General features: G+C 40.2%; 1 protein-coding gene and 1 non-coding gene across 2 annotated transcripts in view; both read right to left on the bottom strand.

The window, feature by feature from the left end:
• ANKUB1 (ankyrin repeat and ubiquitin domain containing 1) overlaps positions 1-15,766 on the bottom strand; it is a 36,483-nt gene extending 20,717 nt beyond the window's left edge. The window contains exons 1-3 of the mRNA XM_061419048.1: positions 10,378-15,766; positions 8,932-9,075; positions 561-777 (exon numbers count right to left, since the gene is read on the bottom strand). Of these exons, the coding sequence (XP_061275032.1) occupies positions 561-777; positions 8,932-9,075; positions 10,378-10,467 (451 nt within the window). The 5' untranslated portion in view covers positions 10,468-15,766. The remainder of the gene's footprint in view (positions 1-560; positions 778-8,931; positions 9,076-10,377) is intronic.
• TRNAC-ACA (transfer RNA cysteine (anticodon ACA)) lies at positions 15,097-15,168 on the bottom strand. Its single transcript has one exon. It is a non-coding gene; the product is annotated as a tRNA-Cys (tRNA).
• Positions 15,767-17,991: the final 2,225 nt, after the last annotated feature.

Below are 17,991 nucleotides of genomic sequence, written 5' to 3'. Positions count from 1 at the left end.
CTCCTCTGTCCACAGGGTTCTTCAGGCAAGAATACTGGAGTGGGTTACCATGCCCTCCTCCAGGGGATCTTCCCAACCCAGGGATTGAACCTGCATTTCCTGCATCTCCTGCATTGCAGGGGGATTCTTTACCGCTGAGCCACTGGGGAATCTCTTGAGACTGTGAGAAGGTTCTTATTTCTTAGTCTACAGACCCAGACAACAAAGAGGGGTGTGTTTTTTTTTTTTTTTTCACTGTGCTGGGTCTTCAGTGTGGCGTGCAGGGTTCTCTAGTTGTGGTGAGCAGGTTTACTTAGTTGCCCCAAAGCATGTGGGGCTCTTATTTCCTTGCACAGGAATGGAACCCGTGTCCCTGCATTGGAAGGTGGATTCTTTATCTCTGGACCACCAGGGATACCCCCCCCAAAGAAGTGGGGTAATTTACATAAATTTGATAATTTACATCCACACTGCACCTATAGAGGTTTTAGTTTAGAAACAACCCCTGCTCCTGTTGTGCATCTGGTATCAAAGAACCCGAGTGCTGAGCAGTAGGTGCTATCACATGTCGTGGGGGGTACCGAGTTCTGTCTGGTAGTCCCTGAGCAGGTTGCAGTCGTACATCTCCAGTCCCTCTGGGGTCCGAAGACAGAAGACACTCACGGGGAAGCCACATCTCAGAGCTATCAGTGTTCTCAGATCAGACACTTTTTTACCAAGAAGGGAAATGTCCTCCCTGATGGCCATGGTCTCTTGGGTCACAGCGTTGAACACACAGAGAGTGGGCTTATCTTCCTCCTAAGGGAAGAGAAAAGGAGAGAACTCAGGAATACGTCTTATCTGGGGGTTGGGATGAGGGACAAGCATCTTGGAGTGTTGCTGTCAGTGCCTCTAGCTCCTACAGCATGGGTACTAAGGTTGCAAGCAAGAGCCATTGAGGTGCCTTGACTTCTGGCCTGAGTCTCACGCTTCTGTCTGAAGATATTTGTGAGCCCTGCTGGAGTAGGATATAGCAACTCACTCCAGTATTCTTGCCTGGAGAATCCCATGGATAGAGGAGCCTAGTCCATGGGGTCACAAAGAAGCGACTTAGCATGGCTTTGAGAAAAGTGAAGGAGACTTGGCAGGGCTTTGAGTCCCTTCTTACTTTTTACCTATGGGCCCAGATACCAAGAGGAGTGGTGATCATATATCCCATGCTCTGCTTCTGGAGGTGTTAGTTTAGTAACAGTTCCTCCATCATGATGTACTTTAATATGGAAATACTGTAGATTCTAAACCTCAGCCAATTAAATTCTTTCTAGGAGGTTGTCTCTGGGGAGTGGGACTGAGCTCAGGGTAGGAGTAGAATTTTGCTTATCATTTTATGCTCTTCCTCTTCTGTATGGTTTGACTTTTTTTTGTTTTGTTTTGTTTCCAAATAACTGCATGTATTTACTTTTACTGCTTTAAAAAGGGAAGTACTCGGGAAGATCCCCTGGAGAAGGAAATGGCAACCCACTCCAGTATTCTTGCCTGGAAAATCCCATGGATGGAGGAGTGTGGCAGGCTACATATCATGGGGTCGAAAAGAGTCCAATATGACTAAACGACTTCACTTTCACTTTTCACTAAATAAAAGTGACAAAAGTTTCCTTTGCTCCTTTTGTTTTGTAATCTAAGATGGAACTCAGATATCTGAGAGTTAAGAAGGAATGTTTAGGAGAATATTAATCTGTTAAGACAGTTAAATCAATCAGACCAGAACTAAAAAAATGTAGCAATAGGGGCCAATGGGGAAAGGGTGGGAAGGAAAGGTTACTAAAATTTTCGTTTTACAACCACCACAACAAAAAAGAAACTGGCTTTACTTTCTCTTTAGCGGATTCAGGAAGATCTTGTTTTTCTTTAGCGTGATGCTGCCACAGCAGGTGTCAGCTCACGGAGCTGCCACCCAGGGTCCCAGTAACTGGTTTCACAGGGCCTTGAGCAAAACTGGGAAGCTGGCCTGCCTCCAGGTTCCTCAAGGGACTGCTCCAACGTCACTGCTCCCTTGCCCAACTCCTGCTCCCCTCCCCCTTCTTCCTATCAGAACTGTCTTGGGTTTCTGCAGGAACCCCTCCCTGCTTCAGGTTTGTAATACCTGAAATTCGTTGTGCGCCTCCCAGATAACACATTGCCACAATGTGAGCAACATGCAGATATCTCTGAAAGAGCCTTTAAGGAGTAGAGTTATTGATGATCACTTAGGCTGTGGTGCTCTTATCTGAGGTCCATTTCAGGGACTCAGATCACCGGGAGCAGTTCAGCTCTCTGCTGCTGAGCTAATCTGCAGGCAGAGCTGCTCGATGAATTTTAAGTGCTTAGAACCATTTTCCTCAACAGCTCCTCATAAACTCCCTCAGTAAACACTGAAAGGACATAGGAGTCACCCTTTGTCTTTCATCATGCTCCTGTTTTCCTATAGCTCCATCAAGGCTCCTAACCCATATGACGTTTATAGCCAGGAAGAAATTCCTATGAAATCTGAATAAAAAGATAGGGAGGAAGAGAGAAAAATTCTATTTTATGTGATAGTTATTTCTTATTTCTTTTATGATTACTCTGATTTCCCTAAAGTTAGCCCTTGATCTGGGTTTTAATTTATATTTAGAATTAAATGCAGAATGTACCAACAAAACAGCAAAGCCCCAAATCACCCTTAATAACTAACTAACTGCTATTGGATGTTAGAAAAATAAGTTTAAAAGGTACTTTTCAGAATATGAATAAATATTTGCCTCCTTCATGCTAACCTGGGTATTTTGGAAACTATCGCTTGAGTTTTGTTCATTGTTGTCACCAGCGCCTAGACTAGTACCCAGTACAGAGTGGACTGTCCATAAATATGTATTGAATAAATAATTCATAACACATCTGGAACACAGTTCTCATTGCACTATTTTAACTCTGTATTTTTACCATTTTATAGCTTTGTTTTTGTAGGAAACCCATATTAAGTTCACTAACCCATTTTAGTTCACTAACCCATTTTAGAAGGATAGAGAAACCAGGTGTGCTGTAGTCCATAGGGTCACAAAGAACTGGGCATGACTTTATTGGAAGGACTGATGCTGAGGCTGAAACTCCAATACTTTGGCCACCTCATTCGAAGAGTTGACTCATTGGAAAAGACCCTGATGCTGGGAGGGATTGGGGGCAGGAGGAGAAGGGGACGACAGAGGATGAGATGGCTGGATGGCATCACCTGAGTTTGGGTGAACTCTGGGAGTTGGTGATGGACAGGGAGGCCTGGTGTGCTGCGATTCATGGGGTGGCAAAGAGTCAGACACGACTGAGCGACTGAACTGAACTAACTAAACTAGCAACTGAACAACAGTTTAAGTTCTACTGAGGCATACCAATTGGTGATGCTTCTTCATATTGGTTTTACAGAGAAGGAGCAGGTAACCGTTGATTAACAGCAACTTGATGACTCACCTTATCTATTTATAAAAAAGGCATTTATCTATGTAATATCCCTCCCTGAATGTTCTGAACGTTGAAACACTGGTAGTTATACCCAAGAAAGTCAGATGCTGTTAAATAAGCAATTCCATAAACAAACCATTATTGACAAATGTAAAATTAGATTTTCCACTTTACAAGCAAACCAAGGCACCGTGGTAAGAGGTACATACAAAGTGTCTTACTTTTCAGTAAAGAAAATACATAGATCTATTTCATGCATGCGTTCATGCTCAGTTGCTCAGTTACTCTTTGCAACCGTATGGACTGTAGCCCACCAGGCTCCTCTGTCCATGGGATTCTCCAGGCAAGAATACTGGAGTGGGTTGCCATGCCCTCCTCTAGGGGATCTTCCTGACCCAGGAATCAAACCTACATTGCAGGCTAATTCTTTACTGCTAAGCCACAGGGGAAATTCTCTAAATATAATTCTGCCAGAGAAGGAGAAAATAAAGATCATTAAGCATCTGTGGAACTTGAGTTTTTAACTAAACCCTTCATGTTGGCCAGTCCTGTGACTTGTAATCCTATTCTTCCTGGACTCTCTGGAAGAGTCTTGTACCTCTACATTTGATTCTTGTCATTAGTAGTTTAGAACTTTAGGGAAGGTTTAGAGTTCAGTGCAAAGGCAGCTTGTATCACTGTGATGGATGATGCTTAATTGGCAGAAGATATGAAATATTTTTGTAAGTAAAATTATGAACATTGGTTGCTTTGGGGAGGGAAACTGGGGGCCAAAGGTAAGAGAGAGACTTTTTATTGTATATCCTTCTGTAACATTTGAATTGAGCACCATGTGAATGTACTACCTGGTCAAAAATAAATAAAAATTTTAAATAAGGAAAATAAAGTCAGTGCTTAGCTAAGTAAAAGTTTATACTATATAGTATATATATACTTAGTTGATACTGTGGCTGCTGCTGCTAAGTTGCTTCAGTTGTGTCCAACTCTATGCGACCCCATAGACAGCAGCCCACCAGGCTCCCCTGTCCCTGGGATTCTCCAGGCAAGAACACTGGAGTGGGTTGCCATTTCCTTCTCCAATGCATGAAAGTGAAAAGTGAAAGTGAAGTCGCTCAGTCGTGTCTGACTCTTAGCCACCCCATGGACTGTAGCCCACCAGGCTCCTCCATCCATGGGATTTTCCAGGCAAGAGTACTGGAGTGGGGTGCCATTGCCTTCCCTGTAGTTTATATTGCTGCTGCTAAGTCGCTTGAAAGACATTTAAGAAATAACATGGAATTTAATCTGCTTAAATGTATTATACTACTATTTTCTGAATATTAGAGGGAGAAAAGCAGAAGAAATTGTTTTTATTTCCTTTTCTGATGATTAGGTATCTTTCAAAAACATAAAAACAATACCTCTAAAATAAGAAACAAGAAAAGGATGCCCGCTCTTGCCACTCTTATGCAATGTATTGGAAGCTCTAGTCAGAGCAATTAAGCAAAAAAAAAAAAAAAAGAGAGAGAGAGAGAGAGATGAAAGGCATTCAAATTGGAAAGGAAGATGTAAAGCTGTCACAATTTATGGATGACTTGATTTTGTATAGAGAAAAGCCTGAAGACTCTACCAAAAAAGCTATTAGAAATAATAAACAAAGTTACAGAGTACAAAATCAACTTTCAAAAATCTAGGGACTTCCTTGATGGTCCAGTGGTTGAGAATCCACTTTGCAATTCAGGGGATGCAAGTTCGATCCCTAGTTGGGGAACTAAGATCCCACATGCCCTGAGGCACCTAAGCTCACGTGCCACAATAAGAGAACCCAAACGCCACAGTGAAGATCCGCTGTGCCACAACTAAAGACCCAATGCATCCAAATAAGTCAGTTCAGTTCAGCCGCTCAGTCGTGTCTGACTCTGCAACCACATGGACTGCAGCATGCCAGGCCTCCCTATTCATCACCAATTCCCGGAGTTTACTCAAACTCATGTCCATTGAGTCAGTGATGCAATCCAACCATCTCATCCTCTGTCATCCCCTTCCCCTCCTGCCCCCAATCTTTCCCAGCATCAGAGTCTTTTCAAATGAGTCAGCTCTTCACATCAGGTGGCCAAAGTATTGGAGTTTCAGCTTCAACATCAGTCCTTCCAATGAACACCCAGGACTGATCTCCTTTAGAATGGACTGGTTGGATGTCCTTGCAGTCCAAGGGACTCTCAAGAGTCTTCTCCAACACCACAGTTCACAAGCATCAATTGTTCGGCATTCAGCTTTCTTCACAGTCCAACTCTCACATCCATACCTGACCACTGGAAAAACCATAGCCTTAACTAGACAGACCTTTGTTGGCAAAGTAATGTCTCTGTGTAATGCCAAATAAGTAAGTAAATATTAAAATGCTACTCTCTCAATTCATCCCACCCTCTCCTTGCCCTTTAAGAGGGAGGAGATATATATATACTTATGGCTGATTCATGTTGTATGGCAGAAACCAGCAGAACAATTACCATCCAAAGGGAAAAAAAAAGAACAAATAAAAGACAAAAAATCTGTTGCATTTCTAAATGCTAACAATGAATTAGCAGAAAGAGAAATTAAGAAAGCAATCCCATTTATAATCACAATGAAAAGGATAAAATACCTAGGAACAAATTTAACCAAGGAGGTGAAAGACTTGTACACTGAAAGCTCTAAAACTGTTGAATGAAACTGAAGACAACACAAAGAAATAGAAAGATAATCCATTAATTCTAAGAATCAGTATGATCAGACACCTGAAACTAACACAACATTGTAAATCAACTGCACGACAATAAAGTTTTTTTTAAAGTTGACTGGTTGTGACAGAGAGTATATGGCCTACAAATCCTAAAATATTTACTATCTAACCTTCTGCAAAGAAAAAAAAACAAAACTTTGCCAATTCTTATGTTAGATAATTATATCTCAGCAATGTTGAAAATCCTGGCTTGAGTATTACCATAGTTTTGTAAGAGAATGTTGTTCTTGCTTCATAATACACACTTAAGTATTTAGAAAAAAAGTCAACATTATTAAAATGTTCATAATAACTAAAACAGTCTACAGAGTCAATGCAATCTCCATTGAGGTCCCAAGGACATTTCTCATAGAACTGGAACAACAACAACAAAAAATCCTAAAACTTATATGGAACTACAGAAGATACTGAATAGCCAAAGCAGTTTTGAGACAAAAAGAACAAAAAAGTTGAAGATATCACACATTCTGGTTTCAAACTATACTACAAAGCTATATTAATAAAAATGGCATGGTATTGACAAAAATAGATTCATGGAATAGAATCGAGAGCTCCAAAATAAACCCACACATATATGGACAATTAATTTACACGAAAGGAGTAAAGAATATAAAATGGAGAAAGGATGGTCTCTTCAATAAATGTTGAGAAAACTGGAAAACCACATGCAAAAAAAGAAGAAAGAAAAAAGAAAGAAACTACATCAATATCTCCTACCATGCACAAAAGTCAACTCAAAATAGATTAAAGACTTAAATGTAGGACCTGAAACCATAAAATGGAATAGAAGAGAACATAGGCAGTATGCTCTTGGACATTAGTCTTAGTAATATCTTTCTAGGTATGTCTCCTCAGGCAAGGGAAACAAAAGGAAAACAGTACTACATCAAACTATCGAACTAAAAAGCCTCTGCACAGCAAAACAGTAGTTCAAAAACATATAGGTACCCCTGCCCGTGTTCATTGCAGCATCATTTACCATAGCCAAGATATGGAAACAAGCCTAAATGCCCATCAACAAAAGAATGGATAAAGAAGATGTGGTGTTGTGTGTGTGTATATATGTATATATATTTATGTGTGTGTGTGTGTGTGTGTACAATGGAACTACTTGGCCATAAAATTATTAAATCTTGCCATTTACAACAACATGATGGACCCAGAGGATTTTATGCTAAGTAAAATCAGACAGATGGAGAAAGACAAATATCATATGATTTCACTCCATGTGGAATACAAAAAGCAAACTAGCAACACCAAAAAAATGAACAAATCAAACCAAAGACGTAGATACAGTGAACAGAGTAGTGGTTAGCAGACAGGAAGAAGTGGAGGGAAAGGGGTATGACATGGGTAAAGGGGATCAGTGGTACAGAGATGAATGGAAACTAAATTTCTAGTGACAAGCATGTTATAGAGTTTACAAAAGTAGAAATATAATATTGTATGCATTAAAATTATATAATATTATAAACAAATGTTGTGGCAATGAAAAATAAACTTTAAAGATATATGAACAAATGCTTATAAGATATTACAAACACATATAAAAATATGGTCTTTTTATTTACCTAAATGGGGATCAAACAATGTTTATTTTTCTGTGACTTATCTTTACTACATAATAGTAGATATTTTAGAATATTCCTTTTAAAAATAGACTTCCCAGTTAGTCTATCAGTAAAATACATGAAAACAAAGAGTTAGCTTTAGCTACCATTAACATTTTCTAAATGCTAAATATGAGAAAATTAGTGCCCTGTTTAGCCAAGAATATGTACCTTACTATGTTCCTTGAGGTTGGTGTTTTCATATGGAGTAGAGAACTAGTACTGAATACTATTTCTATCTTAGAGAGCAACTCTTATATTGCTTGTCTCTTTGAGAAATTGTTAAAAGTTAAGGATCCTTCGCCCTAAAAGTCTCCAGGTACATAGTTTTGCATATTTTGCCATTTTAGGATTTTGTTCTTAAAGCCCAGCCATGGATCCCAAATTAAGCACCACTGATTATGGACAGTATAAATGGAAAATGCTGTCTCCATTTGTACGTACAGCTAATTCATGAGTGGCTGTGCTGATGAATTTGAGTGTAGAAACTGCCCCTTCATTTTTATTGTTACGGAGAATTTCTTCCCTTTCCTCATTCCCATAATCCATTGTAAGCCCAAAGAAGTGACTTAACCTTCTTTCTCTCACATCAGTATTCTAGATCTGCTCCTCGGTCTTGCTTCCATATTGGTTTAGGGGTTGCTCTGTGATGACTATTTTGGGGCAGGCAACTTACGGGGAAAGAGGAGGGAAGGGAAAAAAGGGGTCAATGAGGGAACTCTATCCAGTCTCCATGCCTTGTTTGCCTTACTGCATGGATTTTTGCCTAAGACTAGTTTTACAAGTGGAAGAGAGGGCAAAGCAAGAAGAGAAAACCTCTTCCTAAGTTATGAAATCACTTTGGTTGTATTATCCATAAGAAAGGGAAATCGCTCAGTCATGTCCAACTCTTTGGGACCCCATGTACTGTAGCCCACCAGGCTCCTCCGTCCATGGGATTTTCCAGGCAGGAGTACTGGAGTGGGTTGTCATTTCCTTCTCCAGAAGGGATCTTCCCCACCCAGGAATCGAACCCAGGTCTCCTGCATCGTAGGCAGACGCTTTACCATCTGAGCCACGAGGGAAGTCCGTAAGTTTATTCAAAATGAGGTAGACATCTTGGACAAATGTTACTCTGTTCATCCATCATACCTTAACAAAGCATTTGAGAGTTGAACAAAAAGATATTCCAACATCAGCAAGACTCCAGCTGTCCTTTAGAGCTGCTCCAGCATACGTCAGCTCCAGATACCTCCTGCCTTGTTCATCTTCAGAGAGAGGAATGTGGAAATAATCCTTTAAAATCAATAGCATATTATGAAAACAGCACATCTCTACATTACTAGACCAGCCATGTAATCTCTTTTCTTTTACATTTTCCACTGAGTATTATAAAATTGTTTAGGAGAGAAGGAAGAAGTCTTAGACAGGGGTTCTTAACTTAGAGTCTTTAGATATTCCCAAAAGTTTATGGATAGAATTTAGATGGGAAAAACTGTATTTGGGTTTTATTAACTACAAATAAAATTGGAATTTTCCTTATGTATATAGGCAACAAACTAAAGTAGCCATAATTGCCTGTTCCTGTGACTTTGTCACCAATAGAAATCACAGATAGCTTCATATCCCATTATAGTTGCTGCAGATATCTCAAAATACTTATACTGATCTCCTTTGAAACTATAATAGTTATGAGACACACTTCAAACACTTGCTGTGTTAATAAGGAAACCCACATGTCACCAATTTGTTTTCTAATTTTTGAAAATTGTATTTCAATATAACCGGTTTCCTTTTTGTGGATATGCATTTTATTTTATGCATTTAAAAAGGAGTCCATAGGCTTCACCAGACTGCCTAAGGGATCCATGACACATAAAGGTTAAGAGCCTCTATGTTAGAAGATCTAGATTTTAGAGCTCATAGTAATTACTAAATATCATATAACTATGATTCAATAAATGCTCCTCAGCAAGTGGGAATAAATTATCTCCAGTTAAATACCATTTGATGGTCAGTTCCTAAATATTTGTCTTAATTTCCCACTTTAGAGTGAGTATTTATAAGAAACTTTTAAGAAAAGTACTGCACCCAAATTATTTCTTATTCTGGCTCCGTGATCCTAGGTTAAATGGTCAACCTCTCTGAACTGCAGTTATTCCTGGATGCAAAGTGACACTGTAGCCCCAAAGTCCCCTCTGCATCCCAAGTCCTTTGGTTCTTTATAGTTGCTTGCTCTACACACAAGCCATTGTCTGATAACTGGCATGTTCTACTTACCTAGCCTAGAGGTAGTGTTTTGTTTTTCTCCTTTTATGAAGAATTGCAGTACTACTATCTGGCCAATGCACAAACTTATGAATCTTATAAAGAGAAGTTAAACTTTTTCCCCCCCTGAGAATTTTCCTGTCTAGCATATTTACAGTTAACATTATCTAACAAATGATTATGTAAGCAAACAATGATATTTTCAAGTAGTTTTACTTCCCTGTTTGCTGAAAATGTACCCAATAATATCTTTACCCCACATACAGTTTAAACTTCACTGCGTAGTTAAAATTAATACACATCTTAGTGGCTCAGGGACAAAATACGTACCTTTATCATCAGCTTGACAGCCTCCACAGTTTTGTCTGTTGAAACATCAAACGGTTCAAAAGATCCCTCAAAGGCTATGAAAATTCTCATTTTCTCAAAATAAGAAGCTTTTCCCCCAAATTCTATTGTATAGCTGGGAGAATCTCAATTCACAATTAAAAATGATGGCCGGGGCCACTGTTACTGTCCAGCCTCAAAGGCGAGCTGAGAGAACGTGGAGAGAGCAGTCGTGCAGTGCCGCAGTCTCGGGTGACACTCGCAGCAGCTCCGGTGGAGGAAATGAATCTCTGCAGATGGCATTAGTCAACAGCCACCTGTTCCTCTATTAGGGAAACCAGCATGCTTGACAATGGTTGAGGCAAGTGTGAACAGGTGTCAAGCATGTAACACAAAAATGCCACATGTGAATTATAATTTGTGATGTGACCACCATCCACTGACCCTTGAATCCACAGTCACCCAAGTACAACTGACCAAATGACCCTTTGAAAGAGGTATTTGATTGGGATGCCTTGACACAGAGTAAAGCAAAACAGAGTTGATTTTCTTGAATGTGACCATCCTGGAAGTTCTCTGTAAATAACTCTGAGCTGAAGCATTCTGGTTTCCATAACAACTTTGTGTACTTGCTCCCCGGCGGTATTTCTAATCCTGCCACGGGGTACAGAACAATACCCACTTGCACCAGGGAGATGAATGTGTAGGCAAATGACTCTGTGGTTTCCCCTTCTCTGCATAATAGGATCTGCCCAATAACAACACAATACAGTTGGTATTTCTTTTAGTCCTTGCCCTTATGTTATTTAGAACAATTTACCATTGTTATCTCCTTCAACTTCCCTTAGTGTTGGTGGAAAATATTTCAAACCCCTCTCAAAAAAATGAGCAAACATATTAAGCACTATTACTCAAGTTTATAGAGTAAGCATTTTACTGGAGCTTAATTCTGACTCTCCTTTGAAATCCACAGTATTATACACCTTGTTTAATGTTATTATGTCTGATCATTTTTTCATATACATAAATCCTGTTTTCTTCCTGAAATTCCTCCCAATCTGGGACAGAATCCCTATCTTACATTTCTTTTTATTCTTAACAGCACTTAGCATAATGTCAGTCACATGATAGGTGCTCAGTAAATTTAACTCTTGATTAATTCTATTCTGATTCCCAGTCTGAGTTCCAATTATAAGAAACTTGAGAAAACGGAAAACATAAAATGGTAAAGGATTTCATCCCCAAACTGATTATTTTGCCTCATATGTTTCAAGTGTTGCAATGTGATGATACCTTCTTATGCTTTCAACATTTTGATTGAAAGAATATTAAGACAGGAAGTAGTTTTAACACTGTTTTGGTGTCTTGCTTACCCTCCCTCACCCCCTCCAGCTGCAGTTACTGTTGACTGCTAAAGGCTTATAGCTACACCATGTTTTCCAAAGAATTGCCCACAGTTGATGGGAGCTGTCTTGCCAGGAAAGCTAAGCACTCCCTTCAATAATTGACCTCAGAAGTCATATTGTAGCCCACTGTCTTACATCAAGGGGTGAAAATTCTGCAAAGAATCCCTGCGGAACAGGCCATAGCTGGACTTTAACTGAGATTACATTTTTCCTTCGCTCTTTGTTTTTTCCCAATCCTGCATAATTCTCTTCCTTTCTAAGGTTTTCTTTTCTTTTTATTTATTTATCTTTGGCTTCTCTGAGTCTTTGTTGCTTTGCATGGAGTTTTCTCTAATTGCACTTCCCTGGTGGTCTAGACAGTAAAGAATCTGCCTACAATGCAGGAGACCCAGGTTCACTCCCTGAGTTGGGAAGATCCCCCAGAGAAGGGAATGGCAACCCACTTCAGTATTCTTGCCTGGAGAATTCCATGGATAGATGGGCTTGGAGGGCTATAGTCTGTGGGGTCACAAATCGTCAGAGCAGACTAAGTGACTAACACTTTCACTTTTCTCTAGTTGCTGCAAGTGGAGGCTACTCTTTGTTGTGGTGCCCATTGCATTGCGCAGGCTTCTCGTTGTGAAGCTCAAGTTCTAGGCCCACAGGCTTCAGTATTTGGAGCACATAGGCTCAGTAGTTGTGGCTCACCAGCTTCGTTGCTTCACGGCATGATGAATCTTCTTGGATCAGGGATTGAACCCATGTCCCCTGCATTGGCAGGCTGATTATTATACACTGCGCCACCAGAGACGTCCCAGGTTTTCTTGAAGAGTGCTCCCTCGGTAACTGGCACACATCCCAACCCCTGTCTCAGGCTCTGCTTCCAGAGACCAACTTAGGGCAGAGAATCTTAAAGGTCATGTGTGCATGCTAAGTCACTTCAGTCGTGTCCAACTCTTTGCCACCCTGTGGACTGTAGCCCACCAGGCTTCTCTGTCCACGGGATTCTCCAAGCAAGAACACTGGAGTGGGTTGTCATGCCTTTCCCCAGGGGATCTTCCCATCCCAGGAATCGAACCTGCTTCTCCAGCACCTCCTGCATTGCAGGTGGATTCTTTACAGCTGAGCCACCAGGGAAACAGAAAGAAGCTCATATGCGTTAAGAAATCACAACCAAGTACTTTATAATTTCCTGAGCTGCTTACTTTCTTACCCATCTATAGTTTTGTCTTCTAGTTTTGTGGACTTGGCCTTTGGAGTAAATGCTTAGCTCTGGTAGGCATGATTGGCCTCTGGTCTAGTTGGTTGCCAGGCCCTGACTTGTGTGGAGCTGCCAGCTACTGGTTGGTGGGCTGGGTCCTGAGGTGCTGGCTGAAGAGCCCCAGGAGGCCCCAGGGCCAGTGCTGACCCACTGGTGAGTGAAAACTGGTTCTGAAGTAAGTGATTGTGGGGCAGATCTAGTGTTAGCCTGCTGGTGGGTGGGCTCATTTCCTGACATGGCTGGCTGCATCTTCTGGGGTGTTCTAAAGCAGGTGCTGGCCTACAGATGATTGGGCTAGATTCCAGGGCAGCTAGTTGAGGGATCCAAAGTGTCTTGGAACTGGTGCTGTCCTGCTGGTGGGCAGAGCTGGGGCCCAGGGGTTTCTGGGGCTCATGACCACTGGTGTGTGAGGCTGGTCCTTTGGTGGTGGAATAGAGTCCTGTGGTTGCTGGCTGTAGGGAACCTGGGCTTAGTGTCGGTACACTTGTGTGTGGGTTTGAGTCCTGAGCCCTCTGATGGACCAGGCTGTGTCCTAGGGAGACTGTGGACTCAAGGGTTCCTTTAGGCAGCCTCCCTGCTGGTGGGTGGAGCTGTGTTCCTGCTCAGCCAGTTGCCTGGCCTGAGGCATTCTAGTATGTACGGTGTTTACTGTACCGGTGGCTGCGGCTGGGTCCCAGTTTGGGTAAGCTAGAGAAAGGATTCCAAATTGGCACTTGCCAGCACCAGGGCCCTCCTGGTAGAATGGAACTCCCAAAGTGGCTATCAGCAGGGTGAGCTTCAGCTGTTCCTGACTCTGGGAGACTCTCCAAGATCAGCAAGTGGGTCTGACCCAGGCTCCTTTCAGATTACCACTTCTGCTCTGGGTCCTGGAGTGTTGAGATTTTGTTGTACCTGCTTTAAGAATGGAGTCTCTGTTTCCTACCATCCTCTAGCTCTCCTGAAAAATAAGCCCTCTGGCCTTCAAAGCCAGATGTTCTGGGGGCTCATCTTCTCAGTGTGGGAACCCTGGGTTGAAGCCTGATGTGGGACTGGAAACCCTTGCTCCCCAGGGAGAACCTCTACAATTGTCATGATCTCTCATTTGTCGGTCACCTGCCCAGGGGTTTTGAATTTTGACTATAGTGCCTCTCTACCCATCTCCTTGTGGTTCCTTCTTTATATCTTTAGGTGTAGACGATCTTTTCTGCTAGATTACAGTCTTTCTCATCTGTAGTTGCTCTGTAAATTGTTTTAATTTTGATGTGCTCCTGAGAGGAGCTGATGTCCTCCTACTCTGCCATCTTGACCATTTAGCCAAAATGTTCTGACAAGAGAAATAAAATTGAAAAGGGCAAGTAAAATTACCCCATCATAGAAGACATAATTATAAACCAATAAATCATGGCAATCAAAAATTTTAAAAATATTTATTTATTTATTTGGCTCTGTCGGATCTTAATTGCAGCAAATGGTATTGATCTTTTGTTGAGGTACACAGACTCTCTAGTTGGGGTGCATGGGCTTAGTTGCTCCGTAGCATGTAGGATCTGAGTTCCCTGACCAGGGATTAAACCAGTGTTCCTTGCATTGTAAGGTGGATTCTTAACCACCTTCCCTGGACCACCCGGGAAGTACTGAACTTTTAAGACTACTACAAATAATAAAGTAATTCAACTAGGTGGCTGTATTTATATTAATACACAGAAATTAATAGTTTTCTAGAAACAAATGACTGATATAGAATATAATGGAAGAAAATACTCCATTTATAAGAAGAAAAAAAGATAATATGTTAGGAGTAAACAACAGGAAACATGTAAGAAGTGTATAAAATTTAAAACTTAACCAATAAATATAAAAGACTTGAAGAAGTGGACTTGCGTACCATGACTTCAGAAGAAAGGTTCAAAACCATTAAGTCATCAATTTTTCTAAAGTGAAAAGTCAAGTGAAGTTGTTAGTTGCTCAGATGTGTCCAATCCTTTTACCATGGACTGTAGTTCAACCTATGGACTGTAGCCCACCAGGCTTTTCTGTCCAGGGGACTTCCCAGGCAAGAATACTGGAATGGGTTGCCATTCCCTTATTCAGGGGATCTTCCCAACCCAGGGATTGAACCTGGGTCTCCTGCATTGTAGGCAGATACTTTACCATCTGAGCCATCAGGGAAGCATTCTAAAGTTAATATAAAAGTAACTTCCTGAGCTAGTATATAAATTTAAAACATAAATTAAAAAAATCCTAACACGGGCTTTCCCCAGCTTTATTGAATGTAAAGGTGTAATGGTATATGTATATACCATTTTGAGATGATTTTGAGATGATTACCACAATAAAGTTAGTTAACACATCCATCATCTCACACACTACTTCTTTTAATAGTGAGAACATTTAAGATCTACTTGTAGCAACTTTCAAATATCTAATACAGGACTTCCCTAGTGGTCTAGTGGTCAAGAATCTATCTGCCTGCCAATATAGGGGACACGGGTTCAATCCCTGGTCTGGGAAGATTCCACATCCAGTGGGCCATCTAAGCTTATGTGCCACAAGTACTTGAGCCTGTGCATTCTAGAGCCCGAGCCCTGCTACAAGAGAAGTCACCGCAATGAGAAGCCTGTGCATCAAAACTAGAGAGTAGCTCCCTCCCACCGCAACACCGCAACTAGAGAAGGCCCTTGCACAGCAATGAGAATCCAGCACAGCCCCCCAAAATAGACATAGTAATATATATGTGTATATATATATATATATATATTTAATGTCACATGGTAAATAGTATTGTAAAGGAATGCTGAGTAATCAATGGTCCTCTACAGTAAAATTTACCTTAGTAGTATAGGCTTTGGGTTGAAAATTCTCAATGCTGATGTGTTGAGAAAAACTGATAGCATCTGTTTTTAATATACAATTATGCTTTTATAGTTGTAACTTTTAAAATATGTTACTGAATTCCATTCTTTTCATTATGCATTAATATGCATTAATAATACATTATGCATTAATACTTTTCATTTATGCATTAAGAAAGCATAAATGTGCATTTGAATTACCTGATAATCCTCTTAATATATGGATTCTCATTGAATGGTTCTCAAGTGGGCCTGAGATTTTCAATTCTAACAGATTCATGGACCAAACTTTAAATGGCAAGGAACTAAAAGCTATATGGAGAATTTTTAAAAAGTAATTATAAAGAAAAACATATTTTGATTCAGCTGCCTTCCAATTAAATACAAAGAAAATCACAAGAAAATTATTATTTAAAATTTCACTAGAAATAGTTTTACAAAACAGATTTCAATCTTGCATTCCTTAGTTTTCTTGAATATGGTAAAAGACATAAGCAAAATCCATTGTTATATGACTGATATCAATAAGCATTTTTCATTTGTAGTTTAATAAAAGTAAAATGAGCTACCTTAAGTTTAAAATTCATGAGTTTTTGAAATCATATTTATTAAAAAATAAATATAAAAGATGCAAGCTTGTTTTGACCACAAAGCTTGTTTCATATTTCTTAACCCCTGAAAAGTTTAAGAACCAGTAGTCTTTGTTACAACTAAGAATAGATGTGATGATTTACTGTACTGCTACCACTTTTGAGTAGCTCTTGATAACTGAAAAAGGCTTTCACAGAAAGCATTTGTCTGTAGTGACAGGTTGCACTTTATGTTTCAAATAGGCCAGTTTTTTGAGAATAAAAACAAGTTTGAAAAAAGGAAGTAGAATTCTTAATTCTCAATATTCTTCCTGTCCTTATATTATTCCTGATTCTTTTAAGGTACTGTTTTAGTTTTTTTAAGAAAGTAATTTATGATTATTTTTATTTTAACTGGAAAAACAATCATGTGCATTTGGGCAATCCTAAAACCCTTAGATATATGTAGCTAAATATAATACATCTTCATAAGCACAGAACTTGCAAGGAAGTAAGGAATATCCTCTTGGGTCAGACAAAGAGGAAACTAAAAATCAGATCTTACTGTTTCCCAAATTTGCTATTTAGCAAAGAAAAACAAGAAAATAAAGATGAAAGAAAATGGACTTAACTCTAAAAGAAATGGATGATTTAGAAGTTTGGTCTGGTGATCAGCGGTACCAGTATCACCTGGGCACTTGCTGGACCTATAGACTCTCAGGCTCCTTTGCAGAACAGTGATGGAACCAGAATCTGCATTTGGATAAATGCTCAGGTGTTCCTATGATAATAGTTTAAGGATCACTGGTCTACGAGATGTCATAATTGAGGGGTACTAGGAGCCTGGTGGGCTTCAGTCCATGGGGTCGCTGAGGGTCGGACACGACTGAGCGACTTCACTTTCACTTTTCACTTTCCTGCATTGGAGAAGGAAATGGCAACCCACTCCAGTGTTCTTGCCTGGATAATGCCAGGGACAGGGGGACCTGGTGGGCTGCCATCTATGGGGTCGCACAGAGTTGGACACGACTGAAGCGACTTAGCATCAGAAGCAGCAGCAGAAAGATTTCCCTTGACCATCAAGTTTTTCAATCATTCTTTTCATTATCTAAAATTTCGTTTTCATTTAAGATGTGGTTTTGAAAGCTGCTTTATAAAACATGCAACTCCAACAAGGCTAGTACTACTGTATTCATTTTCTAACAAGTTTTCTAAATGATAGTTAACTGGAAGTGGAGCTTTGAAGATCTAAGGTAAATTTTAGGTATTCAGAGAGAAGCATACGCTCAGATAAGGGGTGCTATTAGGCAGGACAGCTAGGCATAGACAGAGAATGTGGTGGAATCTATGAATAAGAAGTTGCATTGATGGCCCAGATTATACAGGAGAGAGTCATTTGGTTCCAACTTGAGCCCTCTCTCTCCTGTTATACTGGCTACTCATTGTTTGTCATTTCAGTTCAAAGTTCAGGCTCTGAACCTTTTGGATGGACTTGCATTCAAGTTCCAGTTTCAGAACCCAAGAGGTCTATTTAATTTCTCACAGCTGTGTGTGTTTGGATGAGTTATTTA

The sequence above is a fragment of the Bos javanicus genome, chromosome 1 (genome assembly GCF_032452875.1).
Source record: "Bos javanicus breed banteng chromosome 1, ARS-OSU_banteng_1.0, whole genome shotgun sequence".
Lineage (NCBI taxonomy): Eukaryota > Metazoa > Chordata > Mammalia > Artiodactyla > Bovidae > Bos > Bos javanicus.
The sequence above is the reverse complement of the archived record's forward strand: the minus strand, read 5'-3'. Positions and strand labels throughout refer to the sequence as shown.